Here is a 26,983-nt window from a genome sequence, read left to right as displayed (position 1 = left end):
TGGGGGGCTTCCCTGGTGGCGCAGTGGTTGAGAGTCCGCCTGCCGATGCAGGGGACGCGGGTTCGTGCCCTGGTCTGGGAGGATCCCGCATGCCACGGAGTGGCTGGGCCCGTGGGCCATGGCCGCTGAGCCTGCGCGTCCGGAGCCTGTGCTCCGCAACGGGAGAGGCCACAGCAGTGAGAGGCCCGTGTACTGCAAAAAAAAAAAAAAAATTTTTTTGTTTTTCATACCTACCTTAGAAACAAAATGTCAGTGTCTAATTATTCAGGTGTATTTTACCCCTTTCGTATCCTTCCAGTCCTTGCCTCTTTATCTCGGTTCTCAATTTCCTCAAGTCTCTTTTTCTAAGAACTCTTACAGCCACTCTATCTAAGCTCCATGTTGCTGACCCCTGGTCTTGACACATTTCCCCCTAAAGTAATTAGAGAGCTGCTGCCGCTTCTCCTCACTACTGGCTCTAACATTTTTCTGGACCCTGTCCCATGATAGCATATTTTCATATCCTAAGGTTCAAGCAGCAGAAGTAATCATAAAAATGGCAAGTGATTCTGTCTTTTGCTGCTTTCTCCCTTCACACATAGGTGTGGTAGAAAGATGTGAACCTGCTGAAGGTCAGGAAACAGATTTTAATACCTCACTCTATATTCTTGGACAGTCACCTTTCTTTATGCCATAATTTCTTAATGTTTAAAACGAAGAGGGCTAGATATAAAATACAATATTAACTAGCCCACTTAGTCCTAAGTAGGTTTAGTTCTTAATTGATTTTGACACTGTGCTCTCCTTTCACTGTTCAGATAATTGGGAATTAGCAATAGTACAAGGCTGAATAATACTCACCTGTGTTCGAAAGTATTGACACATTACCTCATATATTTGCATAAGGGCAAAGATGTGAAAAAACTAAATCATTAAGAAATTTTAAACTTTTTACAGTATGGAAGAGGCAGGCAAACTCAGATGTTGTAGAGAGTGAAGTAAATAAGTAAGTGAACCGAGTCTGGTGGCTGATGTGGCCTGCATGCCTTCTCTGAAGGGACAAGCAGCTCCTGTTTAGCTCCAGCAGGCGAAGGTGTGCAGGAACATGGGCCCAGTGTTGCCAGGTGGTTCAAGTGAGGCTGGAAACATGGATTTTATAGGAAGTCTCTCAGTTTTTAAATGTTGGTTACTATTTTTTTTTTTTAATTTGAGATGCTGTGTATGTGTAGTGAAACATGTCAGGAGGCCAAGTCTATTCCACCAGCTACCAGTATGAGCTCTTGAGGGCAGAGTTTATATTTGCTATACCTTTTTTTAAAAATGTGATTTCATATGTATTTTCTGATTAACTGATTTATCACATCTACTTGGCTTAAATTCATGTGTTTATTTTTCTTGTTACACGTTAAATGAAAGTATGCAATATAGGTGCAGCTTTTTTCTTTTAAATCATTCTAGGTTGCTTGGGAGACCCTACAAGAAGAATTTTCCCGCTTCATGACAGAACCGAAAGGAAAAGAGCATGATGACATATTTGATAAACTTAAAGAGGCTGTTAAGGAAGAAACTATTAAACGCCACAAGTGGAATGATTTTGCAGAGGACAGCTTGGTATGTCGTTTGTATATTAGGGTGCCAGCCTCATTTTTCTATATAATTTCTCAAATTGATATTCTTTTATAGAATATTTTTATATGACTATTTAAATTAGGTTCTGAATTGAAAATAAGGAAAGAAATAGATTTACGAAATATAATCGGCCTTTTGACGTTTTTCTGCCCTTCTAAAATCGCCCTCTGCTATTTCTTTCTTGGCTATCATTTCAGAAGAAAATCAAACCTTGCAGTAAACAGGTTTCTATAAACTTCCACAGAATTTACATGGGCCTGAACTACGGATAGCTGCTTCTCATTTTACCCTCAGTGGTAAAAAGAATTAGATGCATTGGTTTTCAGTGGAGTTGAGTCAAAATGTTAGATTCCTAAAATCATAATGCTAACTACCATGTGTTGGATGCTTACAAGGTACCAGAAACTCTATGTATTTTGTAAGCATTGTTTTATTTTGTTCTTAAGCAGTTCTGTTGTTGTCATTGGCAAAGCTGGGATACGAGCCCCATTGTGTCTTTATTGTAAAGCCTGGCTCCTGACCTTCATCACCTGATAAATCTTTTGTTACGTAGAGTGTTCTCATCACCTAATCAAACCTTTTTTAACCACCCTCTCTGTCCAGACAGTTATGGGAGGAACTGTTAAAGATAAGACTGAGCAGTTTTCTAAAAATGCATATTTCACTGTGGGCTGATCGTAATTATAGGGTTTTTTTTTAAAGAAATGTTTGTCTTCATATTTGAAAATCATATCCATTCTTGTTAAATGCCTTAATAAGATTGGCTTACTGAGAGAGAGTGGTGCCGTTTTCATTCATTCATTAATTCAAAAGCTATAAGATTTGGAAACCAATTTTCTTACAATAAATAACTAACATTTACTTATGATTGTCTAGACCTCTTAAGCTTCCTTCCATTACATTTTCCATTGGTGTTAACAGTGAGATAATGGTTATTGCTTTTTTTTTCTCCTCTCCTTTTTGAAAATGCTAACACATAGGTCATATGGCAAAAAGAAGCAGTAGAGATGATCTGAATCATTAGCTCCTGAATACCAGGGTTCTAGGGTGTAATTTTATGTAGTTAAATATGTAATTCTCTACCCACCCCCCAACCCCCAGCTATCTTCTCGATGGTGAGCTCATTTAGTTTGGGCTAGGAGAAAATCTCCACTGTTTTATTTTTTAGACAGAAAGCTGACAAATAAGCAGGCAGATAATAGGACCCTCTGCATTTGTGTGGGAGGGACATACTTTTATGTTGTTGTAGATACATCTGCTAGTTTGGATATTTTCTGAGCTGTCAGTTAGAATTAAAATGACTAAAATGACAAGATATCCATCAAAATAGCTGTTTTTCTTTCCTTGTTGTTTCAGAGGGTTATTCAGCACAATGCTTTAGAAGATCGGTCCATATCTGATAAACAGCAATGGGATGCAGCTATTTACTTTATGGAAGAGGCTCTTCAGGCTCGTCTCAAGGATAGTAAGTAGGGACATGGGTTATTGACTTTTGAGTATTCCCAGTGGATAAAGAGTCATCTAACTTTAGTGAACATTGGTTTAAAAAAAAAAATCTAACATCTCAAGTTCTTTGTCAGTACTATTCTAGTTGAATATTATTTGTGCAATTTTTTGGTCAACTGCTTGTAACTATTAAAAATGTTAAATTAAAAAAAAAGTGTTAAATTGGACACATGATATTTACATGTACTTATATTCTAAAAAGCTGAAATTCAGACTATTTTAGTGTTTGCTACTATACTTATGGGAACTTTATAAGCAATTATACTTTTCATAGATTCTAAACATATATAATTAAATGCTTTCTTATATATGTACCATATCAATTATATAGTTTTATTCTTTATTTCAACTGACTTCATATTGACACTGTTTTTGAAGTGGTTAAGAAAGCAAGATAGTATTAGTTATAATTTATGTACCTGGTAAGTTATAAAATTCCTGATAAATAAAAAAAATTTTTTTAAAATTTTTCTAGCTGAAAATGCAATTGAAAATATGGTAGGTCCAGATTGGAAAAAGAGGTGGTTATACTGGAAGAATCGAACCCAAGAACAGGTAAAAACAAACAAATCTTTGGCATTTTAATTCAGGCATTAAAATATAACCTCTGAATGCCTCTAAGCCAAACTTAATAATTTCAAGTATTTTATATCAGCCTTTCTAAAAGACAGTAAATCTTTAGAAAAAACAGTAAACTACAAAAGAAAGTCTAAAAAAATATGAGGTAGCTTTTTTTATTAAAAAGAGTGGTTGATTACTTTGTTCAAGTGCCTATTTGAGGTAAAATGAAGATTAAATTTATAAACAGAAGAAAAAATGACAGGGACTTCAGAGGATGTAGAATGAATGTGATAAGAATAAAAGATATAATGTCTTTTTAAAGCCTTATTCTATTATTATCACTGGATTTTTCTGTTAGTTGTCTATTTAAACTATTTTATCCTTTTGCATTTTTTGCTCCTATGTTCACAAAATAAGCATAAAAATTCAGACAGGAAGTAGAATTATAGAATTCATATTATAAACATTTAATGATCACTTTAAAAGAACAAAATGGTAAAGGCAAGTATAAATAACTTTACAAATGAATAAATAGAGGGAAAATGTGTAATCATTAAAATCCTCCCCCACCTGTTTTTATTCTTTCCTTGTTGTTATGGCTTCTTTTCTTATTAGCATTGAGTCTTACACCACCATCTCTTTCTTATGTTAATTCCTTAAATAAAAGATGGTAAATAGAATATAAAATGAAAATACATAGATGAAGGAAGTAATGAATAAGAAAAAGAGGTGGCATCTAATTTACTTTCCTTTCTTCCTTCCTTGAATCCATGTGATTAGAGAATGAGACCATCAGATGTGTGTGTATTGAGAGAGCAGATAAAGAGAATGAAAAGTTACCAAATGACATATCATTCCTATTCTTTTTTTATTTTTTTGTTTTTATTTTAAATACAGAGTTAATTATATAATCAACACCCTATGTTTTTCTCGTTTTATGCATTTCTTGTTTTATAAGATATCTATCAGATATAAGTCCCAGTTTGTCTTAAAATAGTGAGGGGACAGTCTTCCTCTTCTCTTTTTTTTTTCTGATATGATTTTTGTGGGAAAATGAGTCACTCAGAGACTGAAAAGAAGCTGAAGAAATGGACAGAGTTAGTGGTTGGGTCATGCGTGTATTCAGAGTACATCAGGTATCTCTGCTATACACATGGGCTGTGAGGAGGCGGTCTTTCAGAATAGAATTCCTAGGGGATTCAGCAGAGATTTCTGACTTTGAGACAGGTAGAGGCATTGATTAGAAAGAACTGGTATAAGGCAGATAAACTCCAAAGAAAAATAGCATCTGACCTTTAAGGCTTAGTGGAATTAGGCCTAATTAGGTCTAGAACAATCAGTGATGGCAGAACTTGCCTCAGCAACTAGTAATAAATATGCTTTGGCCAAACACTCTCAGAGAGGAATGATTCCTGGTTGTAAGTTACTTTCTCAGGAACTTGAACCCATAGGAAATCCCTTCAAGAGAAGCAGAGGAATTAGTTTTACTGTCAGTGCAAGGATCTGTAGCCTAGAAGAGGAATTTGGAAACCCTTCAGAGAAGAGCTTCTCCTAGGGTTATCAGGGCAGCATGTGTAAGACTCAGTCTGCCTGTAAAACAAACAGAGGCCATAGTTTGGAGTGTAGAGGGGAGGGACAGGAGAACCGCTGGGGAGGTGTTTGTATACGCAGGTTTTGTTTTCTCTGTCAAAGCAAAGTGTCATGTCAGACTCACCGACTCAAGCTCTCCTCTAACCCCTCTAACCCTCCCACTCCCAGTTGAAAACCACTGGTCTAGACTTCATACCTGGAGTTTTCAGTGAGAAACATATTCTAGAAGTTGAGAATATCCCTAGGTCCCACACTGCAAGTTTAGATAGCTGTGTAACAGTTCCTTTTCTTTCTGAGTTGGCAGGATTTAGCAGGAAAAGAAACTTAAGATTGTCCTTTGCTAAAGATGAGAAATCCATGTTCTGAAAACTATATTTTGCTTTTATATTGTTACTTTTTCCTAATCTTCTGGGGAAAAACCATTCCTTTGAAACATTTTCACTTTGAGCTAAACTAATGGAAATCTTGGTCAGGATAGATGGGAGAGTGGTGTTCTCCTGAACAACCAGCGTGGTGGGAACAGGTGGACAGGTGGAAGTGAAACAGGGCAGGAAGAGTGGGAGAATATAGTTGGAATTTTCCTTCCTGTCTCAGACCAAATAGCAGAAGTTTAAGGAAACAGTGAAATTTCTCTTTATTAAATTTCTTCTCATGTTTTCAGATAATATTATTTAGTAGTTCCATTTACAAGCCGTTTATTTGTGTTTCAGTGTTATTTTTATATAAATACTCAGATTCCGTAGCTTGGTACAGTTTGGGGCAAAGTGCTATGGTAGTAACTTGTTTAGAGTAGTGAATTTGAAGCTAGTTTCCTGTACCATGCAGTTTTGAAAGAAGGATGGAAAAAATGAAAAGATAAAGTTAATTTGACACCGTACTGAGTCTTGCTTTCAGACTTACCACTAGTATGTATACTTTCCTCTTTTGGTGAAGAGATTGTAAACAATTATAGAGAAGAGACTGGAAGTGAATTTAAGAATGTTGGGCACCTCACAGAAGCAATCTAAAAACGATTTCAATGAAAAGACTTTTTAAAAAAATCAGACTGAATTTTGTATTTATCAGAAAAGGAGCATGTCAACAGGCACAGGGCCTTACAGTCATCCAGTTCTTAGATATGAGGCATTTATAGAACATTATCTCTTCCCATGTATATAGGGCACTTTTTCCTAGATTGAAATCATACCCTAAGGTCAAGAAAGGATGTACATAGTAAGGTGCCTGATCCTGTGACTTGGACAGTAAAACATCTCAGCCAAAGGATCGATAAAGTATAGCAAATAGGGCTAATCCCCTTCCCCCCTTGCCCCCTCACATGTCCAGGTTGTTTTGCATTCATAAGCCGGGGTACTCTGGTTTTCCTTGTTTGTTGTAGTTGAGCTTGTGTCACCAATCGTGCAAAAGTAATATATTTGTTAAAATTGGGACTCTGTTTTTATAATTATGCCAAGTCATGAACCATCTAAACACAGTCCTCTTTTAAACATTTCAAAGTGTGTTCACAATGAAACCAAGAATGAACTGGAGAAGATGTTGAAATGTAATGAGGAGCACCCAGCTTATCTTGCAAGTGATGAGATAACTACAGTCCGAAAGAACCTTGAATCCCGAGGAGTAGAAGTAGACCCAAGCTTGGTAATAAACTGCTGAAAAGCATGAACTTGCTTCCTTAGTCTTTGTTTCTTGTAGTAAAATGTTACTACTTCTAATGTATTACTTAGATATTTAAGTGCTTAATTGTACTTTGATCCTGTGTACTTTTGCTGACAAAAAGAACTTGGTCATTTTGAGTGTGGAAACAGTTGAAATTTTATTCTCAGTATTGCTTTAAGTATAATGCTTTAATTTGTAAATGGGGAACTTGAGACTTAGAAAAGGGAAGTTCTCTGGACAAATTCAGCAGTAAGTTCTGGGAAAAGGGGAGAGACCCCACCGAGATCTCTGTACTACGTTACGCTGTTTCAGATTACAGAATGAAATTTTTGCTTAAATATGGCTCACTTAATATGTATGTTTTTTCAGTCAAATGTATCTTAATCAGGTATGAGTAAATTGGATAATACCTTTGGGTTCTATCTCATTTTCTTTCTTCATAATAAATATGAGGATATATAATTATAGTTTAGGCTACTTTTGCTTACCTTCATGATGCTTATTTGGAGAAAAATTTAAAAAAACAATTGTGTTTCTGGGCCTGTGTTCCCTAGTTAGTTAGGGTGTAAGGGATCAAAGCTTCATTTTAACATTAGCTTAAATTAGCTTAAGTGAACCCCATTTAGAAAAGTAATTCTAGTGAGGAAAACAGTCATTTAAGAAGTTTCAGGGCCATGCATAGATTCTCTTAAAGATTTATTTGCTATTTATGTTTCTGCACTTGAGAAATGAGTATACTTAATTTAAAATCCACCGGAGATCAGAACAAGAAAAGAAAACTGATGAAAAGAAACAGTTAAAGCTGCTATACATCTCATTGTTTATAAATTGAAAATGAAATTAAAACTAATGATTACATGAAATTATTAGTTGAATATAGATTTCATTTATCCACATTGGTCCTAGCTCTTACTAACAGTAAATTCTGTTCGGTTGGATACTTTTGAACTTTATAAGTGGTTAATACAATAGGAGGGACTTTATCCATATCTTAGGATATGAATTGGCTGTATATCTTACTTTCTGTGAGCGAGAAAGTATCAGATTTTTTCCAAGAGAAACTATGTTCACTGCATTTTGTGAAGCTATAAAATAGGTAGCAAAGTACTGTGATAAGAATAGTGGATAGACTAGATGTCAGGAGATGTGAATTCCAGTACACTTCCATTCTATTAGCTAGTAATATTGCCTTTAGTTATTGGTATAATCTCAGCCCCCTTTTCTCAACTGTCAGATGGTGTTGATGATGCTTGTTCTACTTTCTCAACATTATTTTTGTTGTGCTTGAAAAAAGACAATGGTGTGGAAGACCTCTGAACACCCTAACAGACTGTATAATAATAAAGTGGTGGGGGTCATATTGCTGAAGGAACAATGAAATTTCATAACGAGAAAGGAAATGTTGTTGGGTTGATGGACATGGTCTGAGACCAGCTTCCTAGTCTGACTCTGACCTCTGACAAGGCTCACAACCTCTTTTTGCCTTGGACACCTTACCTCTAACTAGAGGAAGATAATCTCCACCCTCTCTACTCTACAAGATGATTAATAATAATGCTTGTTAGAAACACTGCAAATATTGAAGTATATAGACTGGTAAGGAGTCAGAGTACTAGTGGTCTAATCTTTACCTTGAAAAAAATTTTTTTAATGGATACAGAAGGTTGACAGAATAACAACATTGCCATTGGTTTTAATTAACTTTTTTATAAGTAAACTTTGTATATGACTTTTCAGAATGTGTTTGATCAACCTGGAGAGCATACAGTAACTCTTTGGTCTCTTTTCTTTTTATTATTTTAGATCAAGGATACTTGGCACCAAGTTTATAGAAGACATTTCTTAAAAACAGCCCTAAACCATTGTAACCTTTGTCGAAGAGGCTTCTATTACTACCAGAGGCATTTTGTAGATTCTGAGGTAAGGTTTCCAAAAACAAGGAGAAATGTTTTTTAGTGATAGTTGTTTAATTGCTTAAAAGTAAGCTTGAGGTTTAGCATTAACTTTTAAGTCTTTTGATCTTCTGAAAAAAAGTATGCGTAATTTATAGAGTGACCTAACTCTTATTTTTTCAAAGATATTTACCACTTTTGTAGTGATTACATTTTACATACATATCATCCCAGTGCATATTAGATCGTGTGCATATAATAGGCACTACAATACTTTTTAAAGATTTTTTTAAGAATTAACTATGTTAGAAAATAATACTTTACCATTAAAGAAAGTAAATGGAATAAATAAATGTTGAAAAAAACAACCATGCAAAAGGAAACAATATTTTATAATCCCCTGACCCAGAAGTACTTTTAGTTAACATTTTTATGTATATCCGTTCCCCTCTTTCTATACATGTTGTATGTATGTGTGTGTAGATATATAACATAACCATTTATTTGCGTAATGGAAATAATAATGCACTACATTTTTTATCATGCTTTCCCCCCATATTATAATTCTTTATATCATGAAAATCTATTTTTTGTTTTTGAATTTTTTTCTATTTATTTTTTTTATACAGCATGTTCTTATTAGTTACCAATTTTATTCATATTAGTGTATATATGTCAATCCTAATCTCCCACTTCATCCCACCACCACCACCCCTCTCCCTGCTTTCCCCCCTTGGTGTCCATATGTTTGTTCACTACATCTGTGTCTCTGTTTCTGCCTTGCAAACTGGTTCATCTGTACCATTTTTCTAGATTCCACATATATGCATTAATATACAACATTTGTTTTTCTCTTTCTGACTTACTTCACTTTGTATGACAGTCTCTAGGTCTATCCACGTCTCTACAAATGACCCAGTTTTGTTCCTTTTTATGGCTGAGTAATATTCCATTGTATATATGTACATTTCCTTTATCTATTCATCTTTCAATGGGCATTTAGGTTGCTTCCATAGCTGGCTATTGTAAAGAGTGCTGCAGTGAACATTGGGGTGCATGTGTCTTTTTGAATTATGGTTTTCTCTGTGTATATGCCCAGTAGTGGGATTGCTGGGTCATATGGTAATTCTGTTTTTAGTTTTTTAAGGAACCTCCATACTATTCTCCATAGTGGCTGTATCAATTTACATTCCCACCTACAGTGCAAGAGGGTTCCCTTTTCTCCACACCCTCTCCAGCATTTGTTGTTTGTAGATTTTCTGATGATGCCCATTCTAAACAGTGTGAGGTGATACCTCAGTGTAGTTTTGATTTCCATTTCTTTAATAATTAGTGATGTTGAGCAGCTTTTCATGTGCCTCTTGGACATCTGTATGTCTTCTTTGGAGAAATGTCTATTGAGGTCTTCTGCCCATTTCTGGATTGGGTTGTTTGTTTTTTTAATATTGAGCTGCATGAGCTGTTTATATATTTTGGAGATTAATGCTTTCTCCATTGATTCATTTGCAAATGTTTTCTCCCATTCTGAGGGTTATCTTTTCGTCTTGTTTACAGTTTCCTTGCTGTGCAAAAGCTTTTAAGTTTCATTAGGTCCCATTTGTTTATTTTTGTTTTTATTTCCACTACTCTAGGAGGTGGGTCAAAAAAGATCTCGCTGTGATTTATATCAAAGAGTGTTCTTCCTAGGTTTTCCTGTAAGAGTTTTATAGTATCTGGTCTTACATTTAGGTCTTTAATCCATTTTGAGTTTATTTTTGTGTATGGTGTTAGGGAGTGTTCTAATTTCATTCTTTTACATGTAGCTGTCCAGTTTTCCCAGCACCACTTATTGAAGAGACTGTCTTTTCTCCATTGTATATCCTTGCCTCCTTTGTCATAGATTAGTTGATTATAGGTGCATGGATTTATCTCTGGGCTTTCTATCCTTTTCCATTGATCTATATTTCTGTTTTTGTGCCAGTACCATATTGTCTTGATTACTGTAGCTTTGTAGTATAGTCTGAAGTCAGGGAGCCTGATTCCTCCAGCTCCATTTTTCTTTCTCAAGATTGCTTTGGCTATTCAGGGTCTTTTGTGTTTCCATACAAATTGTGAAATTTTATGTTCTAGTTCTGTGAAGAATGCCATTGGTAGTTGGATAGCGATTGCACTGAATGTGTAGATTGCTTTGGGTAGTACAGTCATTTTCACAATGTTGATTCTTCCAATCCAAGAACATGGTATATCTCTCCATCTGTTTGTATCTTCTTTAATTTCTTTCATCACTGTCTTATAGATTTCTGCATACAGGTCTTTTGTCTCCGTACTTAGGTTTATTCCTAGATATTTAATTCTTTTTGCTGCAATGGTTAATGGGAGTGTTTCCTTAATTTCTGTTTTGGATTTTTCATCTTTATTGTATAGGAAAGCAAGAGATCTCTGTACCTTAATTTTGTAGCCTGCAACTTTACCAAATTCATTGATTAGCTCTAGTAGTTTTCTGGTGGCATCTTTAGGATTCTCTATGTATAGTATCATGTCATCTGCAAACAGTGGCAGTTTTACTTCTTCTTTTCCAATTTGGATTCCTTTTATTTCTTTTTCTTCTCTGATTGCTGTGGCTAGGACTTCCAAAACTATGTGGAATAAGAGAGTGGACATCCTTGTCTTGTTCCTGATCTTAGAGGAAATGCTTTTAGTTTTTCACCATTGAGAATGATGTTTACTGTGGGTTTGTCATATATGGCGTTTATTATGTTGAGATAGGTTCCCTCTATGCCCACTTTCTGGAGAGTTTTCATCATGAATGGGTGTTGAATTTTGTCAAAAGCTTTTTCTGCATCTAGTGAGATGATCATATGGTTTTTATTCTTCAGTTTGTTAATATGGTGTATCACATTGATTGATTTGCGTATTTTGAAGAATCCTTGCATCCCTGGGATAAATCGTACTTCATCGTGCTGTATGATCCTTTCAGTGTGTTGCTAGATTCTGTTTGCTAGGATTTTGTTGAGGATTTTTTAATCTAAATTCATCAGTGATATTGGTCTGTAATTTTCTTTTTTTGTAGTATCTTTGTCTGGTTTTGGCATCAGGGTGATGGTGGCCTTGTAGAATGAGTTTGGGAGTGTTCTTCCTCTGTTCCAATTTTTTGGAAGAGTTTGAGAAGGATGGGTGTTAGCTCTTCTCTAAATGTTTGATAGAAATCGCCTGTGAAGCCATATGGTCCTGGGCTTTTATTTGTTGGGAGATTTTTAATCACAATTTCATTACTTGTGATTGGTCTGTTCATATTTTCTATTTCTTCCTGGTTCAGTCTTGGAAGGTTATACCTTTCTAAGAATTTGTCCATTTCTTCCAGGTTGTCCATTTTATTGGCATACAATTGCTTGTAGTAGTCTCTTAGGATGCTTTGTATATCTGCAGTGTCTGTTGTAACTTCTCCTTTTTCATTTTTAATTTTACTGATTTGAGTCCTCTCCCTCTTTTTCTGGATGCATCTGGCTAAAGGTTTATCAATTTCGTTTATCTTTTCAAAGAACCAGCTTTAGTTTTATTGATCTTTGCTATTGTTTTCTTGTTTTTATTTCATTTATTTCTACTCTCATGTTTGTTATTTCTTTCCTTCTACTAACTTTGGGTTTTGTTTGTTCTCTCTCCAGTTCCTTTAGGTGTAACTTTAGGTTGTTTGTTTGAGATTTTTCTTGTTTCTTGAGGTAGGATTTTATTGCTGTAAACTTCCCTCTTAGAACTGCTTTTGCTGCATCGCATAGGTTTTGGTTTGTCGTGTTTTCATTGTCATTTGTCTCTAGGTGTTTTTTGATCTCCTCTTTGATTTCTTCTGTGATCTCTTGGTTATTTAGTATCATATATTTTAGCTTCCATGTGTTTGTGTCTTTTACGTTTTTCTCCCTGTAATTTATTTCTAATCTCATAGCATTGTGGTCGGAAAAAATGCTTGATATGATTTCAGTTTTCTTGAATTTACCAAGGCTTGATTTGTGACCCAGGATGTGATCTATCCTGGAGAATGTTCCATGTGCACTTGAGAAGAAAGTGTAATCTGCTGTTTTTAGATGGAATGTCCTATAAATAGCCATTAAATCTACCTGGTCTGTTGTGTCATTTACAGCTTGTGTTTCCTTATTAATTTTCTGTTTGGATGATGTGTCCATTGGTGTAAGTAAGGTGTTGAAGTACCCCACTATTGTGTTACTGTTGATTTCCTCTTTTATAGCTGTTAGCATTTGCCTTATGTATTGAGGTGCTCCTATGTTGGGTGCATATATATTTATAATTGTTATATCTTCTTGGATTGATCCCTTGATCATATGTAGTGTCCTTCCTTGTCTCTTGTAACTTTCTTTATTTTAAAGTCTATTTTATCTGATAAGAGTATCGCTACTCCAGCTTTCTTTTGATTTCCATTTACATGGGATATCTTTTTCCATCCCCTTACTTTCAGTCTGTATGTGTCCCTAGTTTGAAGTGGGTCTCTTGTCGACAGCATATATATGGGTTTTATTTTTGTATCCATTCAGTGAGCCTGTGTCTTTTGGTTGGAGCATTTAATCCATTCACATTTAAGGTAATTATCAATATGTATGTTCCTATTATCATTATGTTAATTGTTTGGGGTTTGTTTTTGCAGGTCCTTCTCTTGTGTTTCCCACTTAGAGAAGTTCCTTTAGCATGTGTTGTAGAGCTGGTTTTGTGGTGCTGAATTCTCTTAGCTTTTGCTTGTCTAAAGCTTTTGATTTCTCTGTCAAATCTGAATGAGATCCCTGCCGGGTAGAGTGATCTTGGTTGTAGGTTCTTCCCTTGCATCACTTTAAGTATATCGTGCCACTGCCTTCTGGCCTACAGAGTTTCTGCTGAGAAATCAGCTGACAAACTTATGGGAATTCCCTTGTATGTTATTTGTTGCTTTTCCCTTGTTGCATTTAATATTTTTTCATTATCTTTTGTCAGCTTGATTACTAAGTTTCTTGCATGTTCCTCTTTTGGCTTATCCTGCCTGGGACTCTCTGAGCTTCCTGAACTTAGGTGACTATTTCCTTTCCCATGTAGGGAAGTTTTCAGCAGTTATCTCTTCAGATATTTTCTCAGGTCCTTTCTTTCTCTCTTCTCCTTCTGGCACCCTATGATTAGAATGTTGGTGTGTTTAATGTTGTCCCAGAGGTCTCTTAGGCTGTCTTTCTTTCTTTTCATTCTTTTTTATTTATTGTGTTCCACAGCAGTGAATTCCACTATTTTGTCTTCCAGGTCACTTATCTGTTTTTCTGCCTCAGTTATTCTGCTATTGAGTCCTTCTAGGGTATTATTCATTTTACTTATTGTATTGTTCATCTCTGTTTGTTCTTTAATTCTTCTAGGTCTTTGTTAAACATTTCTTGCATCTTCTTGATCTTTGCCTCCATTCGTTTTCCGAGGTCCTGGATCATCTTCACTCTCATTATTCTGAATTCTTTTTCTGGAAGATTGCCTATCTCCACTTGATTTAATTGTTTTTCTGGGGTTTTATTTTGTTCCTTCATCTGGTACATAGTCCTCTGCCTTTTCATTTTGTCTGTCTTTCTGTGAATGTTCCACAGGCTGCAGGATTGTAGTTCTTGTTTCTGGTGTCTGCCCTTTGGTGGATGAGGCTATCTAAGAGGCTTGTGCAAGCTTCCTCCATGAAAATCTTGCTTTAAATAATTCTTTAAAAGAACTGTAGAAAGTTCTTCGAATGGACAACTGCACTTTAATGTCACATTTTACAAAGTAACCCCTAGGTGGCGGTAAACTGATGTATTTTGAGCTTTTTCATACAAGGATAAATGTTTTTTAAAGTGTCCTTCTGAGAGAGCTCTGTTAATCAGCGATCTTATTTGAGACCCCTAAAGTGTTTTTCTTTTGCGTTTTCAGCAGCTTAAAAGAAATTTGTGTTTAAATGTGCCTGTGTAAAAATTGGCAAGTTGTTTGCATAATTTTCATTGTTAGTAAGACCTCTCTATTGAATAAGCTTTCTTTCTTTTCTTTCTTTCTCTTTCTTTCTTGCTTTCTTGCTTTTTCCCTTTCTTGCTTTCTTGCTTTCAAAAAGGAATATGCTATTTTTTTAATTGAAATATAGTTGATTTACTATTTTATATTTGTTTCAGGTATACAGAATAGTGATTCAATATTTTTATAAATTATACTCCATTTAAAGTTATTATAAAATATTGGCTATATTTCCCTGTACTGTACAATATATCCTTGTAGCTTATTTATTTTATACATAGTTGTTTGTACTACTTAATCTCCTACCCCTGTTTTATTCCTCACCCAGAGGATAAGCTTTTTTAAAACATCATTAATGTATTTGCATATGCAGCTGAATTTCAAAAATGGCTTGAGTGTACACTCAAGGAACAGAGGTTAGCCTAAGGACATATTTAAGATAACATGATTGTTAGTTGAACTAAATTCTAAGTAAGGATATATTCTGTGAACTTCTGCTTGTATATAACATAATGAAATTCTCTACTTCCCAAGTTTACTTGCTTTGTCATTGGAATCAAAACAAAGCTATGTAGCTGTGGTGCAAATAAAACCCAAATCATGTAGAACTTTGTGGTTCCTGTGCAGAAAAAATGCAGTAGGTCCTATCTACAAGAGGAATATATGTATTAGGTAAATCTGATTATTTTTTATTAAAGCAGAGGCTGTAGGTACTGACTTCAGGAATTTTATGTGTTCATGATTATGGTTTTCATTTTTAAGTTTGCATCTGGTAATCTTTATTACCTAATATTTCAGTTGGAATGCAATGATGTTGTCCTGTTTTGGCGAATACAGCGAATGCTTGCTATCACTGCAAATACTTTAAGACAGCAACTTACAAACACTGAAGGTAAGCCACAGAAGGAGCACTTTCTAATTTGACATGAAAAATAACAGTAATAACATTTCACTTTAAATAGATGGATGCCAAAATATTTCCTGAATATTAGATTTATTAGAAGACCAAAAATTATAATTTGCCTTTAAAATAGTAATGAAAATAAACCATAATTGAAAAAGATGGGAGATAAACATACCAGGAATCTTTCTTCATTACACAAAAACTCTGTTAGGAAAGGACTCCTAAGCATCACTTAGGTTTTTTGGGGAATCTGTACTTCCATTAAAATATTAGGGCTTAAGAATAGGACTTTCTCTGAGGATATGTGTTAGTTTCATGTTGATAAAAGTACTGCATAACAGGTAGATATTCTCCCTATAACTGAGAAGTCTGAACTTAACAATAGATTTATCGTGATGAGAAAAATAAGAACTTGCTCTCCATATATTGTTAATTTTATCATCCTTGTGCATTCATAAAAATCATGCTTCTCATATTTCTTTATTTGCTTTAAACAGTCAGGCGATTAGAGAAAAATGTTAAAGAGGTACTGGAAGATTTTGCTGAAGATAGTGAGAAGAAGGTAAAATTGCTTACTGGTAAACGAGTTCAGCTGGCTGAAGACCTCAGTAAGTAATCCTTCCTGCCCTCCATCTCACTGCCTTTTCACTTCTGCATGTCCATTTATTTCTCCATCTCATTTTAAACTTATAGAAAAGTATGTACAAAGAGCTTTTTCCCCCTGAACTGTTTGAAAGTTGCTGACCTGAAGTTCCATCAGTTCCATGTACTTTAATGTGTTTTTTAGAAACAAGAATTTTCTCCTAGCAGCCATCAAAATCGGGATGTTAATAACACTGATAAATTACTACATCTAATTTTCAGACTCCATGCAAGTTTCACCTGTTGTCCTAATATTGTCCTTCCACACAAGATGTTCTATATTCATCTTGTGCTTTCCCTGACCAAGCTTCCCTTTTTGGAGAATGATATTTAGAAATCAAGAACTAGGAACCAGATATGTTCATCATTATTGAACTATCACTGTTCCCAGACCCACTCGGTGGAGCGAAGGAACAAATACCATGTGTGTGCGTGCGCATATATACACATAATTACATCTGTATTTCTAATCATATGTATATATCTGTATTGAAAACCATAAGTTGACACCAGTGCTTTCCATTTTAATTTAATAATACCGAGTTCATTCTAATTTCTTCCTTTTCCTTATTTGTAATTCCTTTTTCTGACAGTGATAAATCTGGCTCTACGTATCTTTAATATATTTCCTTATTTTGATCAGTCCTCTTATATGTAACCAAACTTGCTACTGTCCCCTTCATTGCACAAATGTCCTTCTCACCCAGCTCGGTTCTTATCGCCCAACTCCAGGCCACTACCACAATACCTTACCCTGTGTTGACACCCTTTCCACCTCATCTAGGCTCTGACATTCTGTGCCAGGTTGCCCTTCCTAATGGAGTCCTTTATACTGAGCTCATGCTCTGACACTGCCAGGCATCTCTCTCTCTCATTCTTCCTACCCCCTGCCCGGCTACACGAGGACTCTTCCTCACCTGAAGCCCAACCGTGCTTTTGTAGAGATACTGTTTTCATCCTGCTGTGCTTTGGCCACCTGCACTGACTCTCCTCCTACACGGATCCTCTCCTCACTGCTGGGCAGGTCGCGAACACCCTCTTACACCTGGTCTGGCTTTAACACCTATACCAGGGTGATATGGCTCCCCACCTTCAGCCCCCAACCTAGCTGGGCCCTGTTAGTCACTTTGTCACTTTGTTTTTGGGGGCTTTGGGGGGGGGGCACGGAGGCACATTTGGTTCTTCTTTGAATGCTAGTGAATTCCTAGCTTTAAGATGTTTGGATTGCCTATTAAGATTTACTTAAATACTTGAGAACCGAAGGAAATCAGTGAGAAGTTAATATTATTAAATAAAAATGAAAATACTGGTGGTTAGTGCTTCTGTTTGAGTTTACCTTGTTACGAGTTTCCCTTATTTCAACTTAATGAAACAGTATTTTTTTCTTTCAATGTAAACTTAAATTTACTATCTATGAATTTTCTGATATCCAGAAGGTAGCACATGCTCAACCAAAAGCAGTTCTTCACATTTGAAAACAGTTTCTAAGCTGAATATTTAGCACTACAATACAACCCCTAGAACATCCAAGTGAAACCAAACAGCGCTTTCCTGTCTTCTGCTGTGTGCCAGAGCACCATGTTCTCCTCCACTGCTTGTCCTCTCTTTCTCTCTCCTCCCTACTATCTCAGCTTCCTATTTCTTTCTTTTCCTTTTCCTTCTTTCTTTAGGTAATCTTTTTTTTGAAACATATCTCACTTTAACTTTTATTTCCATCTTCTGTTGCTATTCTTCCAGTTTTTTCATGCTGCCTTGGTGGTGTAGTTAAGTCTGTGCTAACTCATAGAAGGCCTGTGCTTAAATCTGAACTACCATGTACTAGCTGTGTTATCTTAGGCAGGGTATCTCCCACAGCCTTAGCTTCTTTGTAAGAATGATACTATAATAGTTTTTTTTACAGGGTTGGTAGGGGAATTGGTTCAAAAAAACATTTGGAAGTTTCTGGTTCATAATTTCATGCTAAATTAGTAGTTACAGGAAGAGATGTGTCAGTATCACAGTGTATACAGATCTATTTCTTTTGTATCCCTCGAGACATAGTTATCAGACAGTGAAATACTTCCATGTGTTTTACCAGCATATACATTTTTAAGTGATTAGAAAATATGTCTTTTCTCATGTTTTATAATTGAGTGTTGTGTAACCCCATCATTTTCTACTCCCAATTTGATTGTTTAAGGAAAGTGTATTGCTAACACAAAATTTGTGCACTGTCAAGCCAAGTCTTATGTTTTCCTGAGAAAGTACCCATATGACTCCCTTGAAATGATTTACTACTTTTGTATATATATAATTATTGTCGTGTTAATGTACCAAATAATGTCCTTGGAAGCAAGTGTTTGACCAGTGACTCAGCCTCATCAGTCACACTAAAGGAGATGAGCCATGACTTTGTCCATTAGTTGAAAAAAAATCTTGAGAGTACCTTTTCCTTACTGTTTATGTTCAGTCTAACACTTGCGAATATGGTCATGGATACTTTCAGCCAGTAAACTGTCACAGTTTAATGGTTACTACTGTCTTACACAGATCAGAGTTCCTAGTATAGCATATTCAATTAGAATATGGTAAGTCGGTTAATGAAATTTAGAGAAAGGGAGTCAGCGTTTTTATTTGTTTGTTTTTACTACAGTTTCAAAATGGTACAGGGTAGATTATTGTAGAGATTGGTAGAAGTTTGATGCATCATATATTTTGCCAGTTTTAAACGTGCCCAATTTCAAATCATTTCACCACTTTACTTTGGGGATTCTTCGACTGGTTGTCCTTTAAGATGAGTACATAAGTAGTACGGTATTCTCTCATATTCTGGAGAAAATATACCATGTTCAATATTGAAGTGAAGCCACAAAGCTAGAGTTAGGAAGATGAAAGAAATGAAAGAAGAGCTTGCCTCTTCTAGTTCTAGGAGGCTTATGAGATGAGGAGGCATACAAGGAACCAGGACTGTGGAGATGCAGTGGATTCCATAGGTGGAGCAGGGGAAGGTCAGGAGGAACTTGGGACATCTTAGGATATAGAAAGTAAGGAAGTAGTTGAAGGATGATAGGGACAGGTCAACAAGATACAGAAGCCAATGTGCAGAGGTTCCTGTTGGCTAAAACTAGGACAGTTTGGGCATCAATATAAATAAGGACAGTTATAAATTATAATGCATTGAATAAAACAGGAGTCCATAAATTGATAATTATATAAGTAAATGAATAAAATCAATGATGAGGAATGGGATGTTTATATAATCACACACATTGTCTCCATGCAAAATAATTGAAAAGGAAAAAAGAGTAACTTTAAAGTGGGGAAGCCTGGTAATAACCACCTTAATCAAGTGGTCACAGTAATATTATTAGTAGTAGTCAAATCAGAACTGTGTGCCATCTTATAGAATGCAGTGAGAAGAACCCAGCGTCACTTCTATGATTTTCTTACCTTCAATGTATAACTTAAATTCAATCATAAGGATACATCAGAAAAACCCCAATTAAAGCACAGTCTACAAAATAACTGGCTTGTAATCTTTAAAATGTATCAAGATCATGAGAGACAAGGAAAGACTGAGGAACTGTTCCAGGTTGAGGGAGACTAAAGAACAAGAAAACAAAATACAATGCGTGATCCTGAGCTAGGTCTTTTTGCTCTGAAGGACATTCATGGGACAGTTGGTGGGAATCTAAGGGTTACATGGTAGTAATACTTCACTGTTAATTTTTAAACCTTGTTAGATTGGGATTATTTAGGAAAATATTTGTAGCTACTACACAGAATATTTGGGGCTTGTGGGGCATAATGACAGTAAATGATTCAGGAAAAATGTTCTTTGTAGTATTTTTGCAACTGTTGCCTAAGTCTGAGAAAAGGGTAAAAAAAAATTTAATTTTGTTTTTATAGCTGATAATGGATCAGGGATCATATGAAAATAATTTAGAGATAATGAGACTTTTGAAAACATGACCTCTGAAGATGTTGAAAGACTGGATTGCCTCATGGACAGTTTAGTAAAATACATAGCTAATCTTTCCACCTTATTCCTTTTTTGCATTGTCTAGTCATACTCAGAATTGTCTGGTGTTTAAATATGTTCACTATGACCTTGATGAAATTCTTTTGATTTTATAGTGAATTTTATCTCAAAGGATTTTTTTATAGATACTTAAATACAGCATTAATTTAGATAAAATCTATTTGGATTCCCAGCATAGTTTTTAATAATGTGTCCAATGTATTTACTGAAACAGACCGCAATTTTAAAACGCTTTCTTTGAAGAGGAAAAAATTGGCATGTTACAGCTCAATTTAAAATGTTTCTTTCTATAATGATCTGCTTATGATTTATAAGATGTATTTTATGATTGTCATTATATAAAATAAGTAATAGTGTTAACATCTCACAGACTTTTTTTTGGAATTTATTCTCCATCCCAGCCTGGAAACTGAGTGTCTGGACACTGGTAACAACTGCTAGTAATGTTGCTAAACTGAATTTCATCAGAACAGCATGGGATTCTTTTATTGTTTGCTCTGTAAATATCATATCAACCTAGCTTACTGTGAGTTTTTGGACCTTGATATCAGTTGCATGGGGTTTAGAGCTTAGGTTTCTTTTTTAACTCTTGTCCACTATTTCCTGTGTACATAATCAAAGAATCGCTGATACCCAGGAATTAAAGGGGTATTACCAATCATTTAGATTATTCTCTTCTTATTTTACAATAAATTCCTTCTCATTTTTGTATCAAAACTTGAATCTATTTATGAATATAAATTGATATTTGAATAAATTTCCTGTGCCAGATATTAGGTTATGTGTTTAACATGCAGTCTCATAGGTATAGTCATTTTTCTCATGTTATAGAAAAAGAAACGGCAGCCTAAGAAACACACAGATAGTAACCGGTAAAGCCAAGATTTGAGCCCAGGTCTTTTAACTACTCTGCTGAACTAATTTGAGAAGAAAACCCCAAGGTGTGAGACAATATAATTATATAAAATGGTCTTTTATATTTGGAGGCTCCCATAGTTAACAGTGTCCTTTAGGGAGAGGGTCACAAAAGACATACATGTTAGTTATGACCGTGATAATCATCATGATCATTATCATCCTCTGTACTTCGTACACTAAAAAAACTTTGCAGCTTAAACTTTAAAACAATATGAAAACTTTGATAGCATTAGAACATCTGGGTAAGAGAACACAGAAGTGTAAATGAAGCCAGTAAACAGATGGAAGGAAGTTAATTTTCTTTATGTGACTTGTTAAATTGTCTTGAAGTACACTCAATTGAATTCCGCCATAGGTAAGTAGTATCAAAGTTGCCCAAAATTCAGACACAGCTTTTCAGTGTGGTGTGTTTGTACTTAGAGACTTAAAATCCAGCTGTAACAGATACAGAATCTTTACTTGAGCATATGGCTGTTATTCTAAGTTGAGGCTTTTTGTCGAGCTTGCCTGGGAGTGTTGAAATGTTTTATAATAAACTTCAGTGTATTTCTTCATATTTCTTGTACTTTACATGAAGAGAAGATATGCTTCAGTCAAAACCGAATATTTCATATTTACATCTATCTCATTTACTAATGAAATGTGAAAACAGTCTTAAACCTTTTTACTTGGGCTACCATTACACAGGCTTATTTTAATGATAATAGTTTGATGTCCTCAATGTTAAAAACAGTGTAGCTTAAAGAGGCTGGTAAATTAGAATTTTCCAATATCCGCAGCTTTTTTTCTCCCGTGGTTAATTTGCTCTGCTGACTCTCTACACGAGGTGGCAACAGCTGGCCTTTTTACTGGAGGTCCGGGGATTAGAGAGGCAGTCGCAGCAGCATGCTCGGCCTCTTGCCTCTGTTGACTGTTCTTTATTGTTTGATGCCTGAGCATCTCCCAGACAGCCAGCAATTGTTTCTTGAAACTAAAGTTTGTTTCTCTTGGCAATATACAATGCTGGTGGGGCTTGTCTTTGTGTCTCCTTACTTTCCCAGTCTCCTCTTATCCTCCATCCTATGCTTTCTCTTGATAATTAGAATGGAGGAAAGATACAGGCTTTCTATCTTAGTGTGCAGGAGATTCAGTTTTGATGCTAAAAACTTAGAAATGTAGATGACAGATGGAAATTTCTTTTTTCTCTGAGCTACCAGGTAGTAACAAATTATTTTTATAATGAAAATTTTGTTTGTTCTTCATAATTAACATACTAGTGCATTTTTTAAATTATGGTTATAAAAAGGGAGTAGAGGCAGAATGATCCAGTACTACCATTTTATAAGCTAAGATCAGAAGAGAAATGCACCTTAGCTGCTTAAGTTTAAGAAGTACCTTTGGGCTTCCCTGGTGGCGCAGTGGTTGAGAGTCCGCCTGCCGATGCAGGGGACACGGGTTCGTGCCCCGGTCTGGGAGGATCCCACATGCAGTGGAGCGGCTGGGCCTGTGAGCCATGGCCGCTGAGCCTGCGCGTCCGGAGCCTGTGCTCCGCAACGGGAGAGGCGACAACAGTGAGAGGCCCGTGTACCGCGAAAAAAAGAAGAAGTGCCTTCATTATCTCTGAAATATAATTCTAGTTTATAAGAGAGTTAAGAAATGTCTTCATGCCGCGTTAAAACTTGGATAAAAAGTAGTCAGGAAATATCTAGATGGGAGAAGCTTCAGCAAGAATAATTTTGTTGTTCTTTATTTAGGAAAGAAAATAGCAAGATACTCTTGAATTTAATTTTCATTGGCTCCTCCACATTCCTAAACTTCTGCCGTACTTGCGGAATCCTTGAGGGCCTTTATGGATGAAACCCGTGGCCACGAAGTAGTGTGAGACTGAAAATCATCCTAGAAAGATTATTGTACTCAGAATCTGGAACTCAAAACTGTAGAAAAGGGAAGTCATGTGTTTAAACTATTTCTTGCGAGGTAGGGCTACGGCATGCGTATTTTGCCAAGTCTCCACAGGTGATTGTTGCCACACACCGCCACCACCCACTCTGCCCCCACACCAGTTCTCTGGAGAGTTCATGCTTACAGCGGCACAGTCTGTTATTTTTATTAATGGACATGAAATCAACATATATCTTCTTTTAGTAGAGTCTGATAAATCATGTGACTATTGAAAATTTGTTATTTGAACTATTATCTATAGTAGCATGTTCATTTGTTTCTGTAGACATAACCAAAGAAAATGAATTTTAAAGGGATTTAAAGGAGGAGAGGGTAGCATTGGGTTGTAGAATTCTAGGTACCTAGGCAACTGTAAAAACCATAATCTCTGTGGCATCATTTATACCTACATACTGTGATTGTGGTTTTTTGGCCAGTAATTACAGGCACTCAGTACTGCTTTCTCATCTCTCCTGGCTTCTAGCACACTTCTAAGCAGCCTTTCCCTCTTTCTCTTTTTTTCTTATGTCTCTCACTGTGCCTTCTTATACATCATTATTATCTCTTGGTCCTGAGCTAGTGTTTTTCCTCCTCCCTGCTTATTTAACTTCCTTCAGTGGTTAAAAACCTTACTGAGGTACTGCCAGTGTTGTTTAATTGAGCAGAAGGCAGGCTTCCCACTATAGACAACTGTAGATCAACCAAAATAACCAATTTAAGAAAAAAATTTTTTCATGTCTATTATGATTGATCTATTCTGCCAAAGCCATTTGCTTCTTTCATAAATTCACCATATTTTGTATGTCATATTGAATGTGTTTGCTGAATGTTGGATCATAACGTTTTAATACAGGCTCTTCATTACCCCCTTCTCTTAACTTAAAAAAGAGGGAGAAGAAAGCTTTCTTCCACTCTGTCTCACCAGAAAACTGCCACCTCATTTCTCTTGTAGAGCAGCTCGCATTTGCTACATTCACCCCTATACCCACACATTCCTTTGCTGGCATCTTGCGACTAGCTTTCATCCCTAGCAGAACCACTTCTTACTTCTTTCTAGGTCACCAGTGATGTCCTAATCCCCGGTCCACCCAGTTCACCGAAACACTCATTTTTGTGTGTTTATTAGGAATTTTTAAGTCGATTGGAATATTTTTATTCTATTTGACATTTATGCACTTTCTGGAATGGTTAGTAGAAGTGAGTATATTTGAAAAATGGGAAGATTAGAATGTTTCTTTTCTTCACTACAGAATAAATAGCTTTCTGTTTTATGTTATCAGTGTTTGAGCTCTTTAAGGTATCTTCTCAGGGTTAAAGTGATTGAATTTTTAACTTCTGCCTTTGTGGAATATTTTTCCTAGTAAGGTGAAATTGACAAAGCAGCTAAGGAAGAGAGTGAAGGATTATTTTTACCTTGAGTCTGCAGAGATGAAGTAGACTCTGCCTTTGTGTTGTAGTCCAAAAAAGGGAGAGAGAGTGAGTTGACACAAAGAATAAAGTAATCCTCAGGGAGAGTCCTGTGTGTTAGAGGAGTAGTTATTTACATGCGCAATTCCACACGGTGAGTCCGAGTTGTGTGCTTTCCAGGTTATTGATGAGAAAATTCAGACTCAAAATGGGGCTTTTACAATCAAGCACATTTTTCATGCCCTAAGTCTGTCTTTTAAAGACAACATTGACGGATATTGATAAACTGGTACAAGATTAAAAGGATATTTACTTCTCTGTAATCTTTTACAGGCTACTGTTATTCAATGCTTTCTAACAAGTATATTCTTTTTGCTTTAAACTCACATTTTAACTGATTAAAAGTGAGAATAAAGATAGGAAAGGGCTGTTCAGTAATTTATGGATTGAATTTTTTGTTGATCATTTTAAAGTGGTTTCTATTTATGTGTTATGTATTATGTGCTTGTGTGTATATGATTATGTATAAAAAAGACAGTGCACATTTTTAAAGCTAGAAATTAGGCTGTTTTTCCCTTGTTATTAATGCTTACCACTCCCTCAGTGAGACTTTAGGATGAAATAATATCTTTACGTTTTGGATTAAACTTTGATTTGTTTTATTTTTTTAATTATGTATTCTCTCCATTCTAAGATGGAAAAAGATGGAATCTAGTTATTGAAAACTAAATCGAATTGCAAAACAATCCATTGATCTGTGGAACAGTATATTAAAAAATAAAATTAAACAAGATATGAATACATTTTTTAAAAAAGAGAGAACTGTCTTGAAGGACAAATTGATGCACACTGAACTGGTAACCTCTGTGAAAGAGGGTTCTCAGGATAGTTGCAGGAGGGGTTGAGGACAAAAGAAATTTTAATTTCTTTACCATTTTATACAGTTCTAAACTGTTTCTTTTTCCAAATGAGCATAATTCAAAATTACCTTAGAAATTTCATATTCTTAATTATCACATTCATAGAAATGATTAAGCTGATTAATGATATGATCAATTTTAAAAGTGACTGATATCTTCCCAAATAACCTCTTGGTAATTGTGACACCAAGAGACATTTCATGGGGCCACATAGTAATTGGTTATCATCGTATCATCCTTTGTGGTTGGGGATTCACTTTGAATTCTTCCTATCTCTAGTAACTGCCCCTCCTGGATCTGTCACCTGTGAATGAATTGAAATCTTTCTTGAACTGGTGAAGTTTTCACACTTGTGCAGCCCATTAAAGATAATAGGTTTTCTCTGCTTCATCGTTACCTACTGTGTATGGAATTAGTCCATTTTAATTTCTCTTAGAAGAACTTTTTCAGTCTGTTCCTTAGTTTTAATCTTTTGAGTTAGATCTTTTTTCTGGGCCAAGGAATTCAGGTCTTTTTTTAGTCTCTCCTTTTATTGGTACCACTTCATATTCTGTGTCATGTGTACCTGTCTTCACCCAGTACAACTACCAGAATTTTAGGTGTTTTTGTTTTAATCTTTTTTATCACAAAACTAGTGCATATGCATTGTATAAAGTTAGAAGATATAGATGGCAGAATTTTTTAAACTATTACCACTGCCGAGATATAACCACTGTAACATTGTATTCTAACAAAATTTTTATTGGGATCTTAGGGACATAATTTCTGTTACACTTCTGGAACACATTTTTCATGAAGAAATCTTGGGCTGGCTTCCTCTTATACCCCAAATCTTCAGTTTGTTGTCATTGCTCCTATTTCTGGTTTCTCATCTATCAGAGTAGGCTCAATTTCTCTTCCTTTTCTTCATACAAACTTATTTCAAAAAGATTCCCTGAGAGGAATAAGCAGCATTAGTAAAAATAAAACCTATGGTACCCATTGCTTTAAATAGGTCAGGGATTCCAGAGGCTATATAGTAACAAAACATGTACTAAAAATCACTCTGCTTTTAAAGTTAATCTCCACCTGTATTCAGGACCCTGGCACTTCCTATATGTACTTGTACCTTCATTATGTCTCTCTTTCTTCAAAGATGCTGAAATCATTCCTATCTTAAAATTACTAGATTGATTCTTCTGTGCACTCCAGCTGCTTTTGATCATGATTCTCTTTTACACAGGAAAACTTATTTTCCCTTAATAAATTTATTTATTTATTTTTGGCTGCGTTGGGTCTTTGTTGCTGCGCACAGGCTTTTCTCTAGTTGCAGCGAGTGGATGCTACTCTTCGTTGCAGTGCGTGGGCTTCTCATTGTGGTGGCTTCTCTTGTTGCGCAGCAGGGACTCTAGGCGTGCAGGCTTCAGTAGTTGTGGCACACGGGCTCAGTAGTTATGGCTCGCAGGCTCAGTAGTTGTGGCGCATGGGCGTAGTTGCTCCA

General features: G+C 35.7%; 1 protein-coding gene across 5 annotated transcripts in view; it reads left to right on the top strand.

Annotated features, from left to right (window-relative positions):
• Window positions 1–26,983, top strand: part of OPA1 (OPA1 mitochondrial dynamin like GTPase) — a 95,950-nt gene that overhangs the window by 53,146 nt on the left and 15,821 nt on the right. For all 5 annotated transcript variants that reach the window (XM_082840452.1, XM_082840451.1, XM_082840449.1 and 2 more), the window contains 7 exons: window positions 1,438–1,590; window positions 2,965–3,073; window positions 3,590–3,669; window positions 6,760–6,900; window positions 8,722–8,838; window positions 15,570–15,663; window positions 16,173–16,283. In XM_082840452.1, coding sequence (XP_082696578.1) covers window positions 1,438–1,590; window positions 2,965–3,073; window positions 3,590–3,669; window positions 6,760–6,900; window positions 8,722–8,838; window positions 15,570–15,663; window positions 16,173–16,283 — 805 coding nt within the window. The remainder of the gene's footprint in view (window positions 1–1,437; window positions 1,591–2,964; window positions 3,074–3,589; window positions 3,670–6,759; window positions 6,901–8,721; window positions 8,839–15,569; window positions 15,664–16,172; window positions 16,284–26,983) is intronic.

This window comes from Leucopleurus acutus (assembly GCF_964270905.1).
Source record: "Leucopleurus acutus genome assembly, chromosome: 5".
In the NCBI taxonomy this organism is placed as follows: Eukaryota; Metazoa; Chordata; class Mammalia; order Artiodactyla; family Delphinidae; genus Leucopleurus; species Leucopleurus acutus.
This window is presented reverse-complemented; position numbering and strand designations above follow the sequence as displayed.